At 40.1% G+C, this 25908-nt stretch overlaps 2 protein-coding genes across 5 annotated transcripts in view; one reads left to right on the top strand and one right to left on the bottom strand.

Moving 5' to 3' along the window:
- The first annotated feature begins 2179 nt into the window (after positions 1–2179).
- The window catches only part of KCNIP1 (potassium voltage-gated channel interacting protein 1), a 288428-nt gene continuing 264699 nt past the window's right edge, over positions 2180–25908 (top strand). The window contains exons 1-2 of one of the 2 annotated variants that reach the window (XM_042024433.1): positions 2180–2469; positions 3513–3629. In XM_042024433.1, coding sequence (XP_041880367.1) covers positions 3542–3629 — 88 coding nt within the window. In that variant the 5' untranslated portion in view covers positions 2180–2469; positions 3513–3541. The remainder of the gene's footprint in view (positions 2470–3512; positions 3630–25908) is intronic. The other variant, XM_042024482.1, reaches the window with a different exon arrangement.
- On the bottom strand, positions 6043–18432 carry KCNMB1 (potassium calcium-activated channel subfamily M regulatory beta subunit 1). 3 transcript variants are annotated; one of them, XM_042024501.1, is made up of 5 exons: positions 18254–18426; positions 14638–14717; positions 12602–12767; positions 10992–11187; positions 7685–9038 (listed from the first exon to the last, which is right to left on the bottom strand). In XM_042024501.1, exons 3-5 carry the CDS (start codon positions 12736–12738, stop codon positions 8769–8771), a joined length of 603 nt encoding a protein of 200 aa, XP_041880435.1. In that variant the 5' UTR covers positions 12739–12767; positions 14638–14717; positions 18254–18426; the 3' UTR covers positions 7685–8768. The 3 variants fall into 3 exon arrangements, with proteins under 3 accessions (XP_041880438.1, XP_041880435.1, XP_041880428.1); XM_042024504.1 differs by lacking the exons at positions 7685–9038; positions 14638–14717 and adding an exon at positions 6043–7655 and having other exon boundaries at positions 18254–18432; XM_042024494.1 differs by lacking the exon at positions 14638–14717 and having other exon boundaries at positions 18254–18425.

The following is a 25908-nucleotide window of genomic DNA, read 5'->3' on the forward strand; positions in this document are numbered from 1 at the left end:
TCTTGGGGATGGCTGAACCTGCCTGCTCACGGGAAACAGCAAATTAATTCCTTGTTTTGTTCTCAAGCGTGCCTGGCTTTTGCTTTCTCTATCAAACTGTCTTTATGTCAGCCCATGAGTTTTCTTACTTTACTCTTCTACTTGTCTCTCCTGTCCTGTTGGGGAGGCACAAGCAGCTGTGTGAGGCTGAGCTGCTGGCTGGGGTTAAACTATGACATATGGGCCAAAAGAGGCAAATGGATGTCTGAGAAGAAATCTCTGTGGAAACTAGAATGCCAGTGTGCAGAAAAGTCACGCTATGAAAAGCCAGTGTCCACAAAGGAGACAGAGGAGTCCTGCAATTTTATTCAACTAAAGGTAGAGAGTCCGCTGGGGCATATTCCCGTGGGGTCTCTCTCAAGGTTTTGGAGGGTGCAGCCTCCTTTTATCCCAAACTGCCGGCTGCATGTTGCCCTCTTTTCTTTCCCCAGTGGCAGAGGCACTAGGAAGGTACAACTTCTTCCGAACCGCCTACCTTTCCCCTTGAACATGTATCGTCATTTTCCCCCAAAAAATTGAAGTACGTGCTGTCTGGGTTCGGCAATAGACTTGTGTAAACCTATTTCTCCTATTACCCTAAAGTTAATTATCTGAGTCAAGCTGTCAGGGTTCTGTAACAAACTTGCACGGCTTCAGGTTCGTAGAGAAATTAAGACCCACTTCGAAGATACTCACACCCATTTCTCCTAAAGAGCCCCGCCCATAGAGTCGTTTGCGAAGACGTTAGCACCCATTTTTCCTATCACCAGGGAGGCTTAAAGTCCTGTCTGAATATTACACAGCAGTTTTCTTTCTCCTGTAAGACCTCTCAGTTTCCATAGCTTTCTTTACTAATCCTCCTAGCACTCAGTCCTACGTTTCCCGACCCCCAATTATATCATAATATATATATAGAAATGCAATAACGTGCTGCAAACTTTTGATAGAGAAAAACTAATTAAGAACCTGCTGACACCTTGATTTCCCTGTTGACCTTTTACTGCCTTATTACAGCATTTTTTTTTTTCTTTTGAAGAATAACTTTTTCAACTTTGTATTGGATATCTAGGAATAAAGAACAGCCTTGGAGATTACTTCATTACGGAGTTATTTAGCACTGTGCTTTCTACAAATCACCTACATCCCCTTTCCCTCCCTGCATCCTCTCATCACTCCATTCTTTACCTTACTGGTTGTTGATTTGTGGTGTAGGGGGTAGAAATATTATTTACATATGAAGCTCGTGCACCACTTTATGTTTAGCCATATGTTTCTAACGATGTTCAGCAATGTATTTATTCTACCTCAGTTTCCCATTAGCCGCATTGGTCCGAGGATCCCCACAAATGTAATGATCTGTGAAACGGTGAAGTCATATATAATCAAGGCTCTGGGCCGTGTGGAGATGATGATGGGAGGAAGCCCAAGACGCTTGGGTATTTAAAATTCAGCTGGGGAGGATGTGAAGGCAATAGGGCCTTTGCTGCTCTGCCTGCCCGCAGTGCCGTGACCAGGAGTGGCTTCACGGCTCACCACTGGCGTCTCAAAGGCGGTATCTAAATTATGGGCTAGCTCCCTTTTGTCCTGTGGAGCATAATAAATAAAAAAACCCCAGTCTTTTGAGAACTTATAGAAAAATTTACCCAAAATGTTGTGTGGAAGCACAGCCCCAAGAGGGAGGCTTTAGCCACAGGAAGATGTTCGTGTGAGGCTGGCGGCAGCACTGGAAGCCTCCCGCACATCTGCTGGCAGGGGCCAAGCGTCTTCATGAGCTCACAACTGCTTTCCCATGACGTTTTCTGGAAGTTCTCCAAAGCTGTGGACTATTCCATCAGGAAAGACCTGAACTTGAGTGAGGCGACCGGGTTGAAGTGAGGGGGCAGCAAAACGTTCGGTGCCTGACGGCTCAGCGCGGGGGGTGATAGTCCCAGTACGAGCTGATGAGGGTGGCAATTTTGTCCTCAAGTCGCTTCTTCCATGCCAAAGAACAGTTTTTTTTAAGGTAAAGTGATACGCTGAGGAGCCTCCCTGTACAATACTCCGCGGCTCTCTGCCTGAGAAGGAGGAGGAGGTGAGCGGCGGTGTGGGAAGGGGAGGGGCGGGAGATAGTGCGGGGGTGCCCGTGTGAGGCGGGGATGAGGAGCAGGAGGGCGCTTCTAGTTGGGAGGCGCAGATAGTCGTGAGTCTCACAGCAAGGTGCGCTGTCTGGCAAAGCCCTGAGTTTTGCTTCAGGAACGTAAGTTTTCCTGTAAAACAGTTTACTGCTCCCTGAGTGAAAGGTGGATCTCTGTTCCCAGAAGTGCAAAGCTGTTTGCTGCGCCTGTCCCTCGGTAAAGGCGGTATTCGGTTGTTGCCGCTCTGAAGTGATGGCGGGCTCCAGGTCGCTTTGTTAGAGACAAGGCTGATCAAGTAATTTAGCGAGCAGCAGCTGAGTGTGAGCAGAAACCTGAGGTAAGCCTTGTGACCGGGGCAAGCAAATAGTGCATTTGGGGGGTTGTTTAAAAACATCTGAGACGAGGCCAGCATGAATTAAACCTAAAGATGCTCGACTCTGCCCAGCACTCAGATGGGGTTTGAGGTGTCTCCGCTTTGCTGCTGGATGCATCAAGTCTTTATTCAGAGTATTCGCGACACGCAGCAGTATCTGATTGAACTGGAGAAGCCAGAGCTGTGGTTGTTGCTAGGGGATAACTCCCAGTACAGTACGTGGAGTGAGCACCGCAGCGGCACGACGTGAGACAGTGGACGAAAAGTGAGATGTGGGGTTGCACGGAGGGGTGAGCCCGAGCCCCGCTGACTCCGGAAGGCCGGTTGGCACATCCCTGTGTGCTGAGCAAATCATTATCGGAGCAGCGTCTAAGCTGGTAGATTTAAAATAAAGATTTTTTTTTTTTTTTTTTCCCTGGGTGCAGCTTTGCTTTCCTACTTCTAGCAGGTTTTGCGAAGGAACGCTATGCAGCCTTCTACATGTGACCGTGTGACTACGGTGTCGGTAGAATAAAAAAAAAAGTGTTATTTTCTGGTTTTCTCGGCCTGACGAGAGCAAAATTGACAATTTTACTGAAATCAGCTGGAAAAGGGCACCAAGAAAAGGGTCTTTAAACAGCAGTTTCTTTTATTTGCAGCAGGCGGTGACTCCATCTCTTGCTGCATTCCCAGTGCCCAGCGTGGCAGCCCGCACAGCCTGGGGAGGGAAACCCTCCCTCCTCGCCTGTCTGGCTGAAGTGTTGCTGTGCTTAGCAGCTTCTATCAGGGCATCGCGGCAGGTGTGTGCAGTCCCGGCCGAGAGGCTCACAGGGAGAGCTGTACCTTTAACTAAAAAGGGATGTGCATTGCTCCACTGCAATCCTTCCTAGTAGCTTCAGAGTAGCAAACCTCAGTGCAGAGCCTGGGGCTCGGTGCACGAGAGCAGAGTTCTGCACTGCATAACCAGTCGCATCAACTTTGTAAAGGACTCGCCTTTTAATTTTTTTGTTATTCCTGAACTTTGTAAGAGAGAAGAGTCTTTCTATCCGTCTGAACCATGAGTGGCTGTTCAAAGAGATGCAAGCATGGGATTGTCAAATTTGCCCAGACTATTTTTAAACTCATCTCGGGTACACTCAGCAAAGGTAAGGGAAAACATTTTAGCTCATACCGTTCTTCTGTTCTGTTAGGTTTTGGGGGGAGTTTCGTAGGCTTGAAGGAGTTTTCTGATAGGGTTTATTATCTGTCTCTCCAGAGGTGTTCTGGTTTAATTCTGGGAATTGGCTGTTCTGAAAGAAGTTGCTGTGTGAAGATTGGAGTTGTGCTGGAAAGCCTTATGTAATTGTTTCTGCCTTGTGTAGTTTGTAACCTGTATTTATCAATCTGCCCTGGCCGGCAACTGTAGTGAGCTATTTCAATGCGTTCAGAGATGTATTGGTGAAAACAACTGATGTGCAGCCTAAAACATTTGAAGACTTTCTAACTGTCAGTAGCGGGTATTTCTCTGTGTCATTTTACGCTTTACTGTCTCTGTTAATTTGAAGCATGTGTGTACCTTGCTTCAAAATCTAGGTCATTGCTTACTGCATACATTTGAAATACCTTTTGCATGTCTAAGTTTTGCTTGTCACTTGCACCCTTCCCTTTCCCAATGTGCAAGTGAAAGAGTACCAAACTTATTTATGCTGACGTCTTTACTAAAATCAAATAACAAACACAATAAACTCTCTCTTCTTCTTCGTAGTCTAGTAGTTCCTCTGTTGGTGCACTCAGGTAAGTTATGTTATTTTTGTTGGCCATTCCTTTCATCACACTTCTCAGCACACCTCTGGCAGCTATTTATGTGAGTACTGGTGATCTCTGTGGGAAGTCCTGACAACAGTAAATAATACTATACTTGAATGCTGCTCGCCTGTTGAAATGTGGTCAGCTCTTAGGTGAGGGTCAGACTTCTCCAAGTTTTGTGCGTTTAGTTGGAGGGGGGGTGGTTTTGGGAATTGATAACAGAGTTCAAACTAAATTATTAGCAGAGATATTTGTGTAAGGCTGAAGAGTCTCTGTTATGATGCAGTTTTTTAGAAATATGAGTCAAGCTCTTTTTAATGTGGTCGTAGAAAAGGAGCAAAACCAGAAACACTTACTTTTCATATAAGCTTAGAATTCTTGGAGGTGTGTGGCTGTGTTGGCTGTGTGCAGCGCATGCATATGCTCTAGTATGAATTTTAATGTTTAAGTTGTTTCTTAGGATAAACTAAAGCAGGCTTAGGTAACTTTTAAAATAGCAAATGTAAAAGTGCCAAAAATTCTTAAGAGCAGCTTACTTTTTCAGAAACTGGGAAAATTTATTCAGTCTGTCTCTCTAGAAAAGAAATGTAGTTCTTGGACAGCTTTGTCATATTAACCTTACTGGCATGCAAAAGAAACCTGCACCAGAAAAATGTCTCTTTCACATTAAGAATACTGGACAGGTTGGTTGCTTTACATATCAAGGTTGGTTTAAAATTATATCTGTGTCTACTTAATTCTTCTTCCACTTTCCTCCATATCATCCATATCCTGCCAAACACCAGCAGAGGAAGGAATAAAAAATTGTAAAAGTCTGTCATAAAAAAGCTGACAGATGTTGGTTATAATTCATTATTAATGCCAAGATGTCTCTCCTACTATTACAAACAAGTGAGAAAAACAAATTACTTGTCATGTACACAAGAAGTAGTGGTGCTGTCTGCAAGATCTTGTCTTCTACACCATATCAGTACGGTGAATTTGGTATATTTTATTTGTGCTTTTTTTCATGAGATAATGGCGTACAGGGTGTACGCTATTATAGTCACAAGTGACTGATGGTAAATCTGGTGCTATTTGTTTGAGCTCCACTGAAGGCAAGAGGAAACTTGTGTTCTGGCCACGTTTCCCCACATGTTCATCTAGAGCAGTTCATTTAATGGGGTGCTTTCAAGAAGCCCTTGTGTTTCTTAACATAATTGATACAATAATAAAATGAGACTGCCAGAGTGGCCTTTGCTTTGGCAATGGGATAGATGAAAATTTGAGTCTGACAACAGAATAACACTGTATGAAGAGCTAGAAATTAATGTATAAAATGTCCAAGACCTGTTTCCCCTGCCCCCTGCCGCCTTCTGAAATGTGCCAGCATTGCACTATCATAGTCATTGCAGCCAATGCAATGGTGTTGTACAGTTTTACCCATCTCTTTCCCATGCCAGTGTCTCACTTCAAGCTGTTTGGATGAGATAAGAGTGTCTTCCTAGGTTTCAAAGAATTTAAAACTCTAATAAACTTCCTTTTTTTTCCCATTCAGCTTGTGTTTTGAACTGAGGGAACCCGATCCAGGAAGGAATAAACCATATGAATTAGTTTGTTGCACAGACATCAAAGACCTGCTATAATTAGAATAAATGAAAATCATAGCTAGAAAGAAAGTGATTAGAAAAAATATTGCTCAGAATTGCTGAATTTTAAAAAAAGTGTCGGTGTTTGTATGTTCATCCCAGACCTTATTGTTTAGTATTTCTTTTAGTAAAAAACTTCTGCATGTAAAGCCAAGAAGTAGAAACTGCTTTATATCACTATTTTTGGTTTTTTTAACTTATACCATATACATGTTTTTGCATATTCAAGTATTATCACCTGTGTTTTTCATCCCACTCCTGCCTCATTTCTTTCGTACTATTTAATGTGAGATTTTATTTTTACTCTAAATACCTTTTACAAGGAAAATCCTTTACTAGGCGCAAGTTTCACTCTCTTCTTATGCTTGTGCTCTTCTGTGGGTTATTGCAGTTGGAGATACGCCACGGTTCAACTGACATGTAATCCTTAGCTGCGCTCTATGGCTTTCTGCTTGTTTTATTATTAGCATTTGTTATTTACAATAGTAAAATGAAACTGATTGCAGCTATGAAGTCCTTCCTTTTGCAGCAAGGTGTAAGGAGACTGCAGCCTCTCCCTGCAGTGGGCAGTAAGGGAAGAGGCACACCTGATACCACTGTGCAGCCTCCAGCCTGGGTGGTATGTCCAGATTTACATCTGCAGCAAGTCTATGAGGCTGTAAGCCAAGAATTTCATAGCTGGTACTTCTGCAAGCTGGACTAGCAAATTTTGCCAGCTTCCTTCTCAGTATGTTCTTATTTGGAAAGTCTTAGTACCAGAGCAGATGTCTTTGTGTCTGTGTGAGAGAAGGCCTCTTCCACTAAGAGCTTTGCATAGTGAGATACATACGTTGAAGAATGCATGCCTGGAGAAGCATGCCCTGTTTTGCTACCAATACAGTGCATTAGCTTCAACAAGTATCCAATCTGCTAGCTTACTTTTTAAGCTGTTACCACACTCCTGCCTCAGCTTTTTATGAACTAACAAAACAGGATCTCTTCCCCTTCCCATCCCATTTGGTCGCCCAAACCATCTGTACCTGTGCCAGCTGAACTTTTACTTTCCTTCTTGTGGACATAGTTCTCCTGTATCAACTTTTGGGGATTAGCTTTTTTTTTTTTTCCCCCCAGTTTTAACAGCCACTTCCTTTGATTTGCTGATCATACTGAAAAGCAGACTCTGACACTGTTGTGTTAGTAATGTTGGAGAATACACGTACTGGGTTAGTATTTCATTCTTCCTTACAATAAACATTACAGAATTCTACAACATTAAAGAGAATAATTAAACTGTAATGTAATTAATTTAGATTTGGATCTAAGCCCTGAAACTTCCCTGTGAATGATAGCTCCTAGTGGTTCATCAACTGTGTGGTGAAAAATCTTGTACCGGTTGTGTCCCAGATGCCAGTCAAATGAAGTATGCAGGAAGTATCTGGTGTTCCACCTGTGTCCAGTTGCAACTTGAAATTTGGCTGAGAGAAACAGTTACATTCAGAGAACAGAGACTGTCTCTCTACATGCATCTGAGCATTCCTAGAAGTCTTGGCTCTAGGAAACAAACATATCTCTTTTGTGAAATATCTTGGTGTTAGGCATGTAAACTTCTGTGGTTACTTTGGCTTGTTGTATTTATTAAGATATCACAGATGTATTTTACTTGCTGTGGTTTAAGAATGGTATTCCTCAATTGAGTGTTCCTATTGAAACATTCCAAACCACGTGTTGCTTGCTCGCTCCCCTCTCTTCTTTCCCACTCTGATGGCCTAGAGAGGAGAACTGGAGGCACAAAAGGCAAAGATCATGGGTTGAGATAAGAACAATTTACTGGAAACAGCAATGAAAAGACAACGAACGGTAACAGCAACAATACTAATAAAAGACTGTACGAGAAACGATTTGCACCCGAGTTCTCACCCCCGAAGATACCTGACCATTCCCTCTGCCGTGCTACCCGAGCTGGCAGGCAGCCCTTCCCCCTTTCCCAGAAAATGAGGTGAGGTGCTACAGAATAACCTCTGGGTCCTGGCCGTGCCCCCCTCCTGGCTACTGCAGAAATTAACCCTGCCCTGACCAGAACCAAGACACTATTTCATAATAACATTCTTTATATCATAACTTCCTTTTTGTATCAGTTTTATAACCTATGGAAATGGCAGCCAGGTAGCCCTCCTTGAGTGGCACACTTGTCTCAAATAAGGCAAGGCTTAATTTGACTTAAATAGAAAAACATACTTTTAGTATAAGCTTCTTTACCATACCCTGTATTTTATGCATGCGTTTCTGTATATAAAATTGGTGTCAGATGATTAGAGTGCAGATTTTGTAAAGTCTGTGTATGTGTATTTTTTTTTTGAGGGGCTTTCTCCCTTCTCTTTCCCAGGACAGAGAGAGCCATGATTAAAAAAAAAAAAAAAAAAATTTTTGCCCCATAACAAAGCTCCTTTTCTCAACAGGCAAGAAGAGTATGCCATGAGTGCATACTGTATTGGTGTATAAGGGTGTAAAGGGTGTGTCTGCCAGTGATGATGTGTATGGATCTGGCACCAACCAGACAGAAAATTAGTACCCCATCTCAAGTGTGGAAGAAGAGTTTAGTAGTAAGTGTGAATTGTAGCTTTGTAAAGCAGCTGTACCTCCTAAAGCCCAAGGAAACAATAGATAATAACTAAGTCTGTGTGCTTATGAGGTGTTTTCAGATATTCCTGGGAATCAGTTTTATATTTTATCCTTGTGTAATGGATTGCCGTCCACAGCGGTTGCTATTCCATTTTTTGGAATGCCTGCCCTTGAATATGGTATATGGAGTCACAAAATGCCAATAAGACAGGCAGAACAAATGCAACTTAACGTCTCGCAACAATCGCAACAATCTATTCTAGATATTTTTTTTTACTGCCAAGCAGAAAGAACAGAAACATACTGACTAATTTTTACCAGAACAATAATCAGACATCCACCAGTAAACATGAGTGTAGGCCAGAGGAAAGCAAAGAGAAGGCCTTTTGAGGGATAAAGTCTGCTTAAAATGACATTGGTCTGTGTTCCTCCTGGGTCATAGTAACAAGGGAAAGTCTGGTATTTTTTGAAATTGCTTGCAATTGTTTCTATCCGTGCCTTAACTTCTTTAGAGTTCTCCAACTTGTCTGGGACGTATGAGCACTGAAATAAGAAATCAAGGTGATTCATTATAATAAATACTCTAAGACAAAGTTTGTAGTTAAGTCAGATTGAGTGAAAAAATCACATTCCTGCTGACAAACTCTTCTGCGGTTTGGCATCCCTGGAGGTTGTCTAGTTTTCATTATGTTCATTTGCCATGCCATGTCATGTTTCCATCAGTACGTCTATGCCCCCAGTCTCCAGATTTACAGACTGGAGTTATGTTGTTGGAAACCAATAACATACATGCTCAAAAAACCCCTGCAGTCTTTGAGACTGTCACTTCTTTATTACACTGCCAAGCTTCAGTTCCTAACAGAGCTTCTAGGCACTGCCACAGCAGGAAAGTGTTAGTAGTGCAGAAATTCACACCGGCTTGTCAGTGTGCAGGAGAATGAAGTTGTTTTACTGCACACCTCTGATTATAACTAGTAGAAAAATACAGCAAGCATGGCTGTTGGAGGCTTCCTACTTATCCTTGTAAATTAGAACTATTTTGACCTGTAGTAATAATGCAGAGTTTTTTAGTCCTCAGTGGAAATAGTCTTTGAAGCAGTATTTTTTGTTTGTTTGTTTTTCATAACCTTTTTTTTCTGCAGTATTATTTTGGGTACATAATAATGCTTGAATGTACTAAACTGGAACCTGGCCAAAGCAAAAGCAGGGGTGGTTCCTTACCCAAAAATTTTACTTGCACTAATGCAAGTAGGTAGGACATCAACAAAGTGCCTCCCCTTGTAATGAACAAGACTCTTGTTTCCTTCTATTGTTGGTAATTTCTGCTTTGCTCCTTCATTGCATGTAGCTTTCCCTGAGACAGTCACTATAAAGATAGGCATTAGCTAGAAGAATTCTCTTCAGCTGAAGTGTTTTATGCTATTAGGTTTGCACTGTGTGAAGCTCTAATCTATATAAATTCTTTGCACTTGTAATCTGAGCACGTTTGTTCTGGATTCTGAAAGCACTTCAATCTTGGGCATCCAAGATCTGAATTTTCGTGTAAGAGAGTTGTTGAGGTGCAATAACACCTCTGAAATATTCGTGGGTTTGGAACTGGACTGAACCTGACCTTCCTTGGGATAGGGTACCTGAAGGACCACTTTTTGTTCTGGGGGAGCAAGCCTGAAAATACTGAGCACTCTGCTGATTACCAAGCAGAAACACTGGTGGGAATAAAGGGATAAGACCTTTTGTTTTCCTCTTCCCTAATCTTTCACAGACCTCTAATGCCAAATTAATATTACGCACTCACATTTCTGTTCCAACTGTGGGCGCACTCATCCTCTGGGGAAGAGATCCTTAAAATGATTAACCAAAGGACCCCTACCACAATACTCAGCATCTCTGTCTTACGCAGGTGCTTATGACAGTGCCACTGGCCTCTCCATGAGTCCGGGAAACTGCTGCAGACTAAAACAAAGACAAATGGGTTTTCTGTGTGATAATTGTCCAAAATCACTGATTTGTTTCTTCTGTCTAAACTGTGCATCATGTTGCCGTTTTCTCCTTCTTCATTCCCTGTTTCATAATATACACCTAAAATGCAAGTAAAATTGGGATTTGTGCTCTTACTTTGGATGGTTTTAAACTTGATGTCTCTTATGTGCTAATTCAACAAGGAACTGAGCAAGCTGCATCTTATAAACCATTTGCTACAATGGGTCTTCAACTGGGAGGCCTACATATTTGAAAATGTTCAGAAGTGTATATTCGTGTTGGGGTAATTCCTTAAGAAGTATTAACTTAATATTTAATGTAATGTTTAAAATAAAATCCAAAACTGTAATTTTTGGAATGCTTTAAAATTGCCTTGGTCTAAGCCCAGATGTTAATACGTAAAAGATGAGTAACTCCTGCTGTTACTGTGCTGCTTGGTTTAAAAACCATAAGCCCTTCTCCTCAAAAGCGTTTGATAGTAGCAGAGAATGAGCTTGCTATCTGTGTTGCAAGTACCTTAGGATTTCTTTCCAGTGTATCCTCAGTGTGGTAGAGCATAACCTCCTGTCCTGAGGCTGTCAGATTAACCCACACCTGTAGACACGGATAAGGAAAGATTTCCTCATCCTCTGAGCCTTCGCTGTTTGGGCAGAAAACTTTGTCCTTGATGTTGGCTTTGAGTACTTTGCACACAGTTTCTGTTGTCCAAACACTACAAAAACAAAACAAAAGTTATTTCTTTGAAGCTCATCCAAAGCATCTGTTGCGAGTTGCATGTGAAAATACATCTGTGTGTGGTGGCTTGGCTGGAGTTCATAGATGCTCCATCCTGCTGTGATGAAATGTGCCCACCCTGAACCTGTGACTACACCTGGAGAAGGGCTGCCATAGCGAGTAAGTTCAAGAAAGCATTTTTGTTGCTGTTGTTTTTTATGCATTCTGCGGTTTTCAGTTAGATTCTGATCTCCTCATCTGTAACCGGTTTCATTTTATTCAAGAGAGCAAAATTGCTATGGATTTTAAAGTTTAGTAGTAAATACTTGGAATGCAGTACACTTCATGTCTCAGAAATATTTTGACTGATTTCATTCAATAAGCCTCAGAACTCAGATCAGTACCCATGTTTTTTCCCGCTTTTCTTTTTCTTTATTGCATGGGCCTCTTGCATAAATAAGTAGCAGGATTTTTTGTTGAAAAAGTTAGTTTTAGCTTTTGCTTATCCATTTTTCTCAAGAGTTACTTTTCTAATATTGATAACACAGTAAACTTTTGCTCACAGTATTACACTTTGGTGGCAAAAAAAGTCAAGAAACAGTCTCACTCCAATTCTTATGAAACTAATCTTGTTACGTGTCTTTTGTCATGTGATCTGGAGGCAGGAAAAAAATGAAATATATGTGAATTACTCTGTTTTAAAGAGAATGGTTTTCAAATAGTTTTGAGATTAAAGGTGCTCTAGTAAGAAGAATGGAGTGGATGTCCTTGCTTTCTCTGTCATAATCTTGAAATACGAAAAAGTGAGCTGCACTCTTTGTCTTGTTACTTTGATATTTTGCAAATTGATTTTGTGTGTGTAGGCAGAACTTGCAAAATTAAATTAAAGTGTGGGTATTAGTAACTCCTTCAGCATTCATTATGTTCTGCAAACTGGATTGTTGAAGGTGGTAGTTTCTTAGGATGGTTAATTTGGAAGTAAAATACAGATTCTTGAGTGAACAATTTTACCATGACTTCCGCTACTCAAGTTACATTAAACACAACACTCTTCTGCACCTGAAAAAGCTTTTTTGAACTGTTCTTATTTATGCAAGGCTTGGCTTTTCACTGTCAAGCGTTGACAAGTGTGGTTGGCTTTTTGACTTGACAGTAAATGTTTCGATTCAATCTGGTTTGTTTAGCTCTGAGGAGAATAATTTCCTCTTTTTTTGTGCTTACTTGTAAGTGCCTGATGAATTCTTGGCACACTTTTTTTTTTCTCTTCTGTCTTAAATCCTTATGAGCTCTTTGAGAGCACTTTGTTTATTGTACAATGTACTTACATATGATTTATCACTGTTTTAATTATTGTATATGATGCTAACAGGAAAAAGAATAGCTTAGTTTCATAAACAAATGGCTCTTATTACCTCTTAGTGTAAAATGGCACAATGGTGATCCCAATAAAAAAGTACATCATCATGGAGCACGCAACCATTCCCAGTCCCAGGCAGAGGGCTCTCGTCTCGCCTCGCTTTTGTGCAGTCACCAGCTTCTTTCCCAGCATGATTCAGAGTTGCGAAACTTGAGCAATCTCTTTTTGGTGTAAAATAAAATACAGAAAATAGAGGTAAAACATGACAGTTATTGTAGTTGTGTAACAAGTTTCTGAAATATAATCAATGGAGGAACAGACCCATTTTTGCAAAAAGTAGAACTAAAAAAAACGAACCAAACTTGCTGTGTTTTTTGTTATCATTAGACTTCTCTGTTACTTTTAAAATTTATCGTGTAGTACTTTAAGAAGTGTGTGTGCATGTAAGGCTGCGTGAAGGGAAAACCTTCCCAGAGTGAAATCCTTTTTTGCATCATGCCTTTTATTTTGGAGTAGTTTGAAATGGGGTTGCCTTATTTCAAAAGAACTGAAATAACTAGAATTTTAGCATTTGAGATTTCTGACTTCTGCATGTTTGCTTGGCCTTGTCCATTCAGAGGTGCTCCAAACCTGATGTCGGGGGAGTGTTGGTGTAATGCTGGGGAGCTAACTCTTGGGCAGAGCTGTCTGAACCTGAGCTCAGAACTGACTGGCATTAGCCCCTCCACTCTCTTGACAAAGAGCATTTTAAATGATCCGCCATAAATCATCCATGATGTTTTGTTGAAGAGAATCTGAAAATTATTGCCAGGAGTCCATATGCCATTAAATCATTATGAGTGACATATCGGTTTCTATAGAAATAGTCCAGAACTTTCACTGCAAGTTCAACTCATCACCAGTATCTGCTGCACTGACAACTGTGATTGCAGGTTTGTGGGGTTTTGGTTTTTTATGAAAACATGGCATAAGCTATTGTTATGGCAAATGACAAGACTGGCAAGATTTGTGTGGGCTTTTTGGGGATAAGAGAGGAGAGCAGAGCAGAAGGAGGAAAGGAAAATGTTACATTCATGCAGAATCAGTTTTCAGTTCTGTTCTCCTGCACGAAGCAATGGTGCACAGCTTTAGGCAGTGCATTTTCAGGATTTTAGTTTCAGGTGCATGCAACTATTTAGTGTTTATCCTTACTGGCTGGCCTTCAGGATAGCATGGTTCCTGCCTAAATGCACCTGTGTTCAGACTTAAATTTATATACAGTGTAAGACAAGCACAAACCGAAGCTGGCAAATAGGCTCTTCAGGTTATCTGTGAGCAGATGGTCTCCAGCTGCTAAAGGCTGGGAAAGCCATGGTGTTACTGCAAGTAGGGGACCATGCTGAATTTGGTGAAAGATGAGATAGCCCTCGAAGCTATGACCATCGGCTTTTAAAGGAACAAATGGAAATGTATTCTGAATGTTCCTTTCTTTCCTGCTACTTCTGCTTTTCACTGGTAAAAGCACCTCACTTTGACTGTTTAATGGTCAAAGGAAAAAGGTATTTGAAAATTAACATGCTGGTGTTTTTAGACTGCTATAACACCCGAGTGTTAGTTCTAGGAGCAATAAAAATATAGATGTCTGTGGACAGTAAAACAGCTTTGGTCATTTAGCATAACTTGGGGTTAGTTGCAGATTTCAAGTATATATTTTGAAGTTGGTAGTACATTATATCATCAAATGGTAAAGCTGTTTTTAGCTGTCCCTAGAAACTAAAAGTTATTTTTAGAATACTGAATTTTGTCCACTTCCATATTTAATTTCACTTTAAATAAAACATCCACATCCACTGTGAATTTTGCGTACAGCATTTTGAGAGAAATTGTTTTTCTGATGATCACGTATAATTCACTGGCATTGTTAGAAGCATCTCAATTTGAAAATTGCCATAGATGAACTTTCCCTGTTTACTGCCATTTGAGTTTAATACAGAATGTGATCTAATGCCCTTAAGTAAGGCGGTATTGTGTTTTGCTTGGTCAGTGGGGCTGTAGGTAGACCATGTGGTATCAAATGCTCCCAGTACAATTGTGCTGCACCGGCATACTCACATATAACTATGTGGAGAGGAGTGTGCGACAGGGAAACTTGCGCGGTGTCCGTGACTGTTCCTTGGAACCTTCTGTCGTTTCTTTTAGTTTGGAAAATGGGAAATAACACTTTAAAAACCTAAAGAATTCTAAAATAGTTAGAATATTGGAACACTGTGCAACACACTACCTTAATACCAATGGTTATTAAGCTGGCTCTCCTTTACCTATTGTGCTGCTTGGTCAGAGGGGAAAGTGGAATAAAGGAACATTATCGGCCCTGGAGCACAGGGGCTGTGAGACCATATGGTACTGGAGTAGCAGGTCCTTATAGCACAATGGGGAGATAATGATAGATGTCTGAAAACCTGTGTTATTAGCAAGAAATTCTTACGTACAGTAACAATGATTAATCTTTCATTTTCTATGAGAAATTGAAAAAATGAAAGACTGGTACTGCTATTGTGTCTTGTGGAAAACTTCTAGTGGCCTAGAGCTGTTAACATATTGAATTTTGATGAACCATAATATTTACAGAGCTGTCCCATTTACACTGAGAAGCAGTGGGGTAATCAACAAGAACTGTGGGACTATTAACCGAAGAATTAATGAGAAATCTAATTGCTCCAAAAGTCTGCTTCAATGCCAGCCACACATGCAGCAGAAATACCACAAAACTCATCCTTCAAATAATCTAAAACTAGCAGACCATCTCCTTAAGACACAAAAGGAACTTGTATGTGTAAATTGGAAATTTTTCTCAGGTGTCCCAGAGGTTAAATGCAGTGTTGTTCCCCATCCTGACACCAGACAGACTGCCTGACCCTGGTTCTCTGCAAGAGCTGCTAAGTGATGCTGTTTGTCTTTGTTTCCCCAGTTCAGACAACTGCTCCACCCCAAAGAGAATAAGGACGTATAAATTATGCAGAGAATGTTAACAAGAAAGGTTCATCTAAAAATATCACCCTGAGCGCTTCTGTAGACATAAAAAATAACCAGCTATGTCTTCAGGCAGAGTAAAACAGGGGTGCTTACATAATTGTTGTGTTGCCGTAGCAAATTAGCTGTAAATGTGGTCCCTAAAACTGAAGTACACATTTTCTGATGCATTTTTTTCTGCTTTCAAATGTAGAAGACCAGAAAAATCTGTAACACTATTTCATGCATGTGCAGAAGAATTTAAGAGGAAACACAGGACTGCAAAGGAAACCCATGAGCATTTTTTTTTTCCTTTCTAACATAAACGTTCCTATGTACTTCTGCTGAAAATCCTTAATTTTCTGGCTCTCAAGACAAAGCAAAGTTGCATACATATAGAAAAACATATTTACTTGGAATTTCTTCACTGTTTTAAAGGTTAATTTTTTCAGATTAAAAGAATCTTCTGTCTCCTTGCTCTATGTATATTAGAAGGAGTGTTGAAATAGCTGATTTATTGTTTCCTCTGAAAAAATCGTTAAATCTTTTAAAATTAAGCACTGCAGAAGACTTGATTGGCTCAGGGAGTCTGAGCAAAATTGAATTGGGAGATGTTGAAGTGTACAAAGCCAGTCTTAGTCCAGCCTTCAAGAGAAAATTTAAATGTATTTTTGTACTGCAGATTTTGTGTGGTGGTTCTGTACTTATTAGGAATGTATAAGCTGCAAATGTTTTCATAATGTTCCCTCTGCCTAATCTTCTTCAATCCAGTTAAATTATACAGTACATTAGCTGTGCAATTTCAGTGTAAAATAATTGCATTCATAGCTGCTAGTGTTAATCTTAGGAATGCCATCCACTCAGGTTTGGAATAGTCCCGTTTTGATCAGAGAGCTATTTGATACTTGGCAGGAAGTCTTTACCTCCTCCTACTCTCCCATCTTTTGAGGAGTTTCCAGTGGTGCGACCTCTGTGAGTTCAGATGGGACCTCTCTCTTCAGACTACTCTTAATTTGGGTAAGGTATGACTAGCACTGATGAATTTATCTCACTTGCAGAAGAAAGGCCGCTAAATTCCTCTCTTGAGTTTAAGTTGGGAATAAATATTAACAGTGAGGTAGTGTGGTTTTTTGGTTTGCTTTTTCTTTGAGCTGATTTATCCCACACTATATGGTGAATCTCCACTGAACATTTATGTATTGCTTTCAGACGAACATTATGTTCTAATACAGCATCATACCAAGATGAGTGATGCAAGTCATCCACATCTCTAAAGTGATGAGGACTTTTTAAACAGGCCTGTCTCTGCCCTTTGGTCTCTACCGCTTCTACATGCACAATAGCCATTTGTTTTCTCCTGTGAAATGCAAACTTAAGTCACCTTGTTTTATTCTCAAAACACCTTGTATAAACAAAATTAAAATTACCATCTTTGCTGGATTTGTAAGAGGAGTATAGTGTTTGGTGACAGTTTATTGGCCAAATGCTTTTTGTGAGAAGCAGTAGGCAAAAGTTTTAGATTTATAAATACGAGTTCTGTACTGGTTACGTTACTGGAACAGAGCCCATATTTACATACTTACTACTGTCTCTGGGTAGAGTTAGCTGGATCATTTGCACTTGCTCTGTGTCAACCCATGGAAAGGATTCTTCCTTTCTGTTTCAATCCTGTGCTCATCATTTTCTCGTCTGCTGCCCCTCCACTTACAACAGACTGTAGTCAAAACTACATTTGTGTTAGCACTTTCTTTCCCTTTCCCCACCCTCCATTTCATCCTCTAGCAGTTACAGGCATTTCTTGCTGGTACTGGGGGAGTACTGCAGCCGGGAAGCACCAGTTTCTTTCATTACTTAATAAGCTTTCTGTGCATCTGGGACCACAAATTCTGTATGATACAGAATAAGGTGATGCTGAGCCCCAATGGAAAAGTGCACATAAAAGCTTCTCATGTAGTTGTCTTGGAAACCCAAAACAGCAGTATTTTGACTGTGTAACATGATACAGCTATGTTTATTTTATGAAATGTGCTGTAGCATTTTGCTTTATTACTGAACTGTTTACCTGATGTGCCACTAGAGTGAAATAAAGATGTTAGGTTGTTTTTTTTTTGTTGTTTAAAAGCGTATGCAGTTGTTTAAGACTAATTCCGTTAGTTTTTAAACATGGTGGATTTTAAAAAAAGAAAACATGGGGGGAAAAAAAGGCAGAAGTTACTTGATCGGTTCAGCTGTTCTGAAATCTTTCTGTAGTACTTTATCCTTTGATTCTATGCTATAGATGGCTGCACAGAAGGAATCAGTTTAAGGACAGATTTCTGGGGAGCCTTCAAGAGTTCTTGTGCCTGGGTCCTCTCTAACTTAGGGGTAGGTAAGCACAACCTCTAAAATAATGCTGAACACCCAAAGCCATGAAACTTCTAAGAGTAAAGGTGTATTCACCATTAAAATGAATAAGAACGATGGTCTTATATGAGCTCCAGACTCTGATTTGTGAAAATATTATTCCTACCTTTGCTAACAGTTTTGAAGAATGATCAGATTGCATCCAGTTACAAAAGAGAGAACAACTCAGTCTGCATGCTACAGAAAAGTTATCTGCACTGTCCTCCATAGTGCTGCAGATACAGAAAGCCTTTTGCTTCCCAAAACACTGTACTTTTAAAAACACAAAGCTATCACATGCTCCCAAGGAAAAACAGTTGTTGAGAAATATACTCACAGTTTTTGATGAAATGCTGCTTTCTCTGGTGAAAAAAAATCTTTTACGTGACAGACTTGGGATAGTAGTGGAGCTCAGAGCTGAAAGAGATTTTTATAATTTTTTTTTTCCTGTACTTCTCTGGGTTTGCTTTTCTGGGGCTGAACTCCTAACTTAGTTCCCCTATTACAAAGCCTTTTGTAACCATAAATGGTAAGGTATGAAAGAGCAGTGTCCTGGAAATTAATTGCTGGAAACCAGGAAGCCACAATACTAAGACTGAGCTTTCTCATACACTTGAGCCCCTTTACGACACATTCCAGTGGATTCGTGTTAAACTATGGCCCTATTCCATTTGTACAACATTTTTAGTTTAGAAATTTGGGTGAGATTTAAGGAATTGAACTGTATTGATGACCAGTGGTATTGATTCTTAATTCTTAATAACCTGAGCCATTACCAGCTGTGTGGGAATGCTTTATTGCAACTGCTTTCAGTGAGTTTGGATGCAACAGGTGCTAAAATTCTGACTGTACATCAGAGCCCTATGGATAAGAACATCCATCATGCCATAGGTACATTGGTGTCCAGCATGTTCCTCTAGCCAAAAAGCCAGGCCTATTTCTGGGACATATAAACAGATAAATCCTAGCACATAGCTTCAGAAAAGAGCTAAAATAATGGTTTTATTTCTTTTTCTTTTTTTTTTTTTTTTTTTTTTTTTTGAGAGAGGAAAACTCTATTATTGGGAGACTAAAGGAATTTAAATGGATTCATCCAGTACAATCATTAGGAGAGAACTGTAAACAAGGGTATGATATTTGCCCCTCCCTCCCCGCTTTAGGTATCTCAGAATTAGCTGTTTCAGTTTCAGCTGTTCTTCTAAATTTGCTTTTAGTAAAAGATTTGAAGTTGACATGCTCAGAATGTTCATGCTGTCTGAAGATAACTGATTAATCTTCTTCAGTAGGACCCTTTTGTATTATTACAGATCCAGAAGAGAGCATCCTGGATTTAGGTAACTGTCTGGTAGACATTTACAGCTAAGTAAGAGGAAGTCTGCTACTATAATCTAGACTGGAAAGACTTATGATCACAGTAATTTTATGATATTTGAGAAGGGATGTAGAGAAATTTAAAAAATAACATTTGAAGTTTGGAAAAAAGAGCCTTATGAACAAAAGTTATTTTTGGATAAAACAGGATCTGGTTGAGTGGTTTTTATCATTTTTGATGCTTAGTAATCAAGACTAGGCATTTCAAAGAGGCAGGCTCTGCTGGCTCAAGGAATAGTCAGGCTTTTAATGAGGAATTCATTGTAAGTGATTTTTGGATTCTCTGATTCAGGATTCAAGGTAGAATACAAGGTAAGCTGTGCTAAATGAAATCAATGAATGTTCAAATTGAAGATTTGTCTTCTGTCTCCTCTCCCTGCCACTTGGCCTAAATCCCAATGGCTAATACGCAGACACCAATTTCTACCTGCACACTAAAGAGTTCTGCTGCAAAACTAACACAAAGCTTATGGATTCCAGAGCCAAAATATAGATTAAATATTTTGAAGTTTCCACAGTGTACTGAAGAAGATGCTAGTAGAGTGCTTTGGCTCAGTTTGAGGTGTGCTGGTGGTTTATTTGAATAGACAGAAGCTATGCTCCAAGTCTGGTGCTACATATTTCCTTTTGCTTGTATTGTTTCCTCTCACATACACAGCTGATGCACAAGTCTAGGTGGCTGCTGACTCTTGGAGAGCTAACCCAATAATATAACGTGGGTGTGCTAAAGGGAGGTGCTATAATGATATCCACTTCCCACCTTGGGATATTTCAGTGTGCTACTGATCTGTACCAAGTGACATGTATGCATAGGAGCTTTATCAAAGGTAAGCCAGATGCTGTATTATACACTGCAATTCTGTACATCACAGTCTAAAATAGCCTTTGTCTTCTGAAAATCACATGGAATATTTTCCTTTTTGCAGCTTGAGTATTAGGAGGAGAAAGTGAACAATGTGATGGTTGAAATCACCATGCACTTTTGCCCTTGTGCTCCTTTCCTTGCCTGCGCCTCCTTGTAGCTTTGCTCCTGGCTCTCATGGGAACATTAATTTCGTATTTACTGGTAAGCTACGTAACTGGTGCTGCACAGTTCCTCTTTACACTGACTCAGAGAGGGAGTGTGGAGTCGCTGCTGGAAAGGCCAAATACCTGAGAGTGTTCTGTGAGTGTGGGTGGCAGCACAGATCAAAGCTGCTTAGGGCAACCTGGAGCTAGAGGCAGTAGCCCCTGTCAGTCTATGATCCTTTTGTGAATACTAGTTTTAGCCAAGGAAAGAAGAATTTCAGAGACCTTTGCTGGCTTTGCTTGAGGTCCTGTTTTAGCATTCTATCCCTGTCTCTTAACTGGGGGAAGAAAAAGGGAAGACACAATGTCAGAACAGGCATTTCAAACTTCAAATACTCTATTTTGAATCTGCATAAATTTATTTACAATGTGTTGTTTCCCACTTATTTTATTTCAAGGTAATAAACCCTTTGGCTAAGGCCCAAATAGATTTCATTTGAGCAATAGTTTCCCATAATTCTTTTAAAAAAGATAAATGCTTCAGCTTGAAAAACCTTGCCGTATCTGTAAATTAGTGAAGTAGTTGCACTTAAAATTATCAGCCTCCAGAACTGCAAGTAGCTAGCTGACAAATTAAAGAGAATTAAGGTATATTTCTGGGGAATAATTTTCCCTGTAGAGTGATAATGGAAGAAAAATCATGTGAGAGAAGGTATGTGGCTCTGAAAGAGACATTGTGTAAACGTCAGCATACAAGGATTGTAGCTTTTGCTTTGTAAATAAAAGTATGAGGAGGCTGTAAACATTACAGCAATGGCAGGGAACAAGAGTTTCTAGTGTTTACTTGCTGTACTGCTCTGCAATGAGCACTTGCTGTTGTCCTTTGGGCACCATCTGTATTGCAGAATGCTTTGTTCCAGCCCCTTCTGCTCCTCGTGGCCGGCCGTTGCAGGAAGGTGTTCGTTCAGAGTGCTTAACCCTCCCAGGGAATCTGCCTGACTTTGATGGGATGCTGAAACTTCAAGGGAGTCTGGTTTGACCCCACATGCTACTGAACAGTTTGTTCTTGTGATATCACATGAATTAAATTTATTCAGTGTTTGCAGGTGACCTGTTCCACATTAGATTGCCCTGTGTAACAGGGGGTTCTTGCTGGAAATCTGAGTCAGATTATATAAATAATGTCTGTAGTCAAACAGAAGTTATGTGAACTTGCAAACTCTGAGCTCCTTTTTGACTCTAACGTAAAGAGCAGTTCAGGTGTTAGAAGCGGGGAAAGATAAAAAAAAAATAAAGCACTATCTTTTAGTTGCTCAGAACTGCTTATTCAGTTCTTTTAAGCTGATCATCCATAAGGGTTGTTTTCACATTAGGGCATAAGAAAAACTCACTGGCTATGAGATAAAGCCAATTTAATAAGTACTGTCATTTTATTTCCAGGACTCTCTAATGCTTATAAAGAATCAGTAAGCCGTGAAATGAGCACAGTTGTTTGGATCTTTAGAGAGCCCTGCAAAGTTATTAGCTCCCCCTTCCTAATTGAAACATAATCATAGTGTAGTACATTGTCATATTTAATGGGCTTCATAAAAAGAAGCTGTGGCTCTTGAACAAGGAACAGTCACATACTGAAAATTATATGAGTCAGGAGCACAAGTTACTAGATGTTGGCAGGCCTACATCAAGCACAGGCAAACTTTAAGACTGGCTGCTTCCTTTTAAGTAGCTACATTAACAAAAGGTTTGCTGGATTTGCTGTTAACTCACCAATTTCATGAGGGTTGAGAGTGTCCTCGGAACATTTTTACACAGATACTTTACCATGAATTTTGAATGGTTTGTTTAGCTTCCAACTTCACAGTGTGGTGGCTGCGCAGTTCTGATGACTCCCTGAGTGGAAAGTAGCTGTTCTGTGATGAGCCTCCCCTATGCATGTCATACCTGCAGTAAAGCATAATGCTATTATTCCCCTTCAAAGTTACTGAGAACTCTCTAACTACTGTGTCTTGAAACTGAAGTTAGAGAGGGTTATTAACTGTTTGCTGCATCGAACCGTCTGTGGGCACACACTGCTTTCAGAGAAAAGGGGCACGGTTTTCAGTCAGCGAGTAAGTGTGTTTGCTCTTTCTCAGTCTGGATCTTGTATGTGTAATCAGTTTTTAATAATGTTATTCCAGCTAGAGGAGCCCTCAATATTAAAAAAAAAACAACCAAACAAAAAGCCACCACAAAAAAACCCAACCCACAAAACCCATAAAACCAAACAAACTCACAACACAAAGTGAACTTAGAATTGTAGATTTAGAATTATTATGCAACATTATTGTTTATCCTTGCTTTATTAGATGAGCACAAGGCGATAACTGCCTTTGCCTAGCAAGGGAGAGGTGATCAGTTGACAGGTTTTGGAGAGTTTCTGCCCTTTGCTCTGCCCAGTTTGTAGTCAGAAGTACATGGGAGACATGGGAGTTGCTCCAAGACCATGTCCTCTTCCACCTTACTTCTTTTATCTGCCACTGTGACTTGTGCTATCTCACTGTTATATGCTGAGCTGTATCGACAGTAGCAGGCAAACCTGAATAACAAATTTTCAGCACAGTCAGAAATGGAGGTTGTCTTATTTTGTCTGAGGGTATGTCTCAGTCGTGTAATACATATCGTGTTACACTTGATGCTTATGAGAAATTTCCTGAACTTGTGATTTTTCTACAGGGACTCTGATACAATTAAGTATGAAACAGAGCACAAAGGTACCCCGTGCTCACGCTGGGAGACATATGCATTGCCAGATAACGAGGGCACTTGTTTACCCAGGATAGGATGGAGGGATGACTCTGGCAGTGATGTTGTTAATGGTCTCAGCTGTCATCTGGGAAGTTGATTTCTGCAGTGAAATAGGTAAATTTGACTGTCTGAACTCTGTTCAGTGTTTTTACTGTGTCTGAAAGAAGAGCTTTCTCCTCTTCATCTATAGAATGGAAACAGTATTTTCTTTCTTACTATCTTCAGGCAAAATACATTCATGAAATGTAATTTTGTAATGGAAAGCACTTGATACATTAGCTGAGTATAACTTTGTATGTAGTCTGGTCAATAAAAGGAAATTTTTTTCCCCTTGATTGGATAGTTTGCCAAGCTGACAAAATGCAGGTGGAGTAGAGGAGAAATCTAAAGAAGCTTTCACAGAATAGGATATTTAGACATGACAGTCTGTGACGTTAAGCCTTAGGGGAATTTTATTTTTGAACAAGTAAGTAGAATTGCATAGTACTCTATAGCAGAATAGATCAGAGACCTGTTGTTGTGAATTTTTAATTTTTTGAAATTAGCAAGAGCTCCTGTATTTCTGTCGAATAAACCCCAGGTCGCAGTGTGGGTATGTGCAGGTTTTATACATGTCAACTCAACTGCATATGCAACTTGCAGGTGAGTATCTCAAATTAAGCAATTCCAGCATGTTCTGTATGATGCAATTTACTGCCTCAGTTCTGTTCAGTCTGGTTATGGCAAGATATAGAAATGATAAAACTTTTTTCTTTACTGCCTTCAGGAAAAATCTAGATGGTTTTGGGAGTCTCGGTATTGATAACTTGACTACGAGGCATACACCATACATATTATTTTGTTGTTGCTTATCAAATAATGATAAGAATAATATAGCACAATAATATAATATATCATAATAATGATAATGGAAAGTTGGGGCAGTTGGTATGGTTCATGTGAACTGGCTGTTGAAATTCCACAGCTGCTTGCTTTGATCCCCGATGCCATTGATCCCTTTGCTGGAAACTCTGCTACCTGATGTGCAGCTGTTGTTACCATGAGCAAGGTGCTTCCTACCTCTTTGTCCACGCTCATGCCATGGGCACCTTTTACTGCTTCCACACCTTTACTGTTCTCCTGTATTAGGAAAGGGAGATTGAGAGGGTGTGGCAGGTGAGAGTGGGAGCTTCATGTCATCGAAACTGCGGGAAAAACAAAAACTCTCCAGCAACATTTTTTAGTGTTACAGAATTAAGGCATTACTTTATTCTGGCCAGGATGTCGTTCTGGCCAGGATGGGCAACAGAAATAATTTCATCCACACATTGCCTGGGTTGTGCAGAGAAAATCCTTCCATCACAGATGGATTTTTCACTTCACTAGATTTTTCACATACTTATACAGACAAAACCAGATAAATTAATTGGTTCAATGTTCTTCGGTCCTAAGTTACACAGTTCTCAGTATTTGGTTTCCTATTGGTTATTGATCCCTTCATCTTCGTTGTTAATCAGATCCTCATTCTTCATTCTCTTACAATCTTTTCCCAGACAAGGTGTCTCTGACACACCAGGAAGGACTTTCGGGCATTGAAGTTCCTTAATGATCGCTTATCTCTTGTGCATCCCCTGGCAGCTCCCAGTCCATTGACATGTTAAGCTCATCAGACCTTGCCCAGGGAACAGAGTTTTTTGAAAAGAAGCTTCCATTCCGTTCCCCCTGGGTGAAGACGAACAAAACCCCTGACTAAAGTTGGTGAAAAAATTTTGGTTCTATCATTTCCAACATTCAGACAAAGTTTATTAGAGAAACCCTGCTGTTGAGCCATGAGGTGCAGAAAGGACTTTCTTGCTTTCAAAACACCTTTTTAGAGAGGAGTCTAGGTGCGGCTGAATTCAATCTTAGCCTCAGACTGTCAATGGTTTAAATAACTTTGTTTTGCAGTATTAAAGATAGCAAATCAGATATATTTATATCAAATGAATTATTTATTATGACAAATGATTAGACAAAAGATCTTCATCAGAATTATTTACTACATAGTTTAAAATCTAAAACTACTTGCTGTATATAGTGTACTGCACTATATTAAAACAATTATGTGTGGTTTATGCATGGAAAGGCGAAGAAATAAGACGTCCTTTCATTTCCCTGGGTTTGGGTTGCAGAAAATGGAGTGTTAAGTTTCCCCCACGCTGCTGGGGATAGCCTATATCACTGCTCTCCACAGGCAGGTCTAGTTTGATGCCACTTGCTGTGGTGGCAAAGAAAGAACAGACTGGACACCAGACACCAAGAAACATTAATGCCCATTTGCTGTTTTTGCAGACCTAGTATTTTGTGAGTCCTTTTTGGTTTACTAACCCACACCAGCAGTCTGAAGCATTCTTTTCAGCTACTTCACTGCTTGTTTCTCATACGGTAGAGTTCAACAGTTCGGGAATTAGCATTTGTATCTGTAACAGTGGTCCATTGATCCGAATCCTCTCAACACATAATGCTGAGTTCACCCTTTCAATGCTTTTGACTTCTCAGATTGTCAGAGAGAAGAGTCTTTTGATTCCCTCACAGATCTGCTGCTGCAGTTCCTAGATGTGTTTTGACTCTTAATAAAGAGTTGTCAAGGATTAAAAGTGGCTCTGAGCATTTTTTCCCTATCAGTTTTCAGCTGAGAAGTTCAAGTCTGGTAGGATACATACCATACCTCTTCCATGCTCTACATTGTGTTCAAAATGTAATATGGGAAATGTAGATTAATTTGTCATTTAGCTGTCAGCTATGTATGGTGCTCTAGGGCCAGTGGACATTCAGCTTCTAATTGCAGCTTGTTTTGTTGTTCAGCTCAAT

The sequence above is a fragment of the Corvus kubaryi genome, unplaced genomic scaffold, assembly GCF_017639235.1.
Source record: "Corvus kubaryi isolate FWS band 111438036 unplaced genomic scaffold, C.kubaryi_AGA036_p1.0 128, whole genome shotgun sequence".
Lineage (NCBI taxonomy): Eukaryota > Metazoa > Chordata > Aves > Passeriformes > Corvidae > Corvus > Corvus kubaryi.

What these genes read in the sequence shown, in the direction of transcription:
- KCNMB1 (XM_042024501.1), bottom strand. Translation starts at nt 12,738, where the DNA reads ATGCTGGGAAAGAAGCTGGTGACTGCACAAAAGCGAGGCGAGACGAGA. An exon ending in GTGCCATTTTACACTAAGAG is followed by an intron (nt 11,188 to 12,601) that starts GTAATAAGAGCC and finishes TTGTTTTTGTAG; the next exon opens with TGTTTGGACAACAGAAACTG. An exon ending in CACTGGAAAGAAATCCTAAG is followed by an intron (nt 9,039 to 10,991) that starts GTACTTGCAACA and finishes TTCTTATTTCAG; the next exon opens with TGCTCATACGTCCCAGACAA.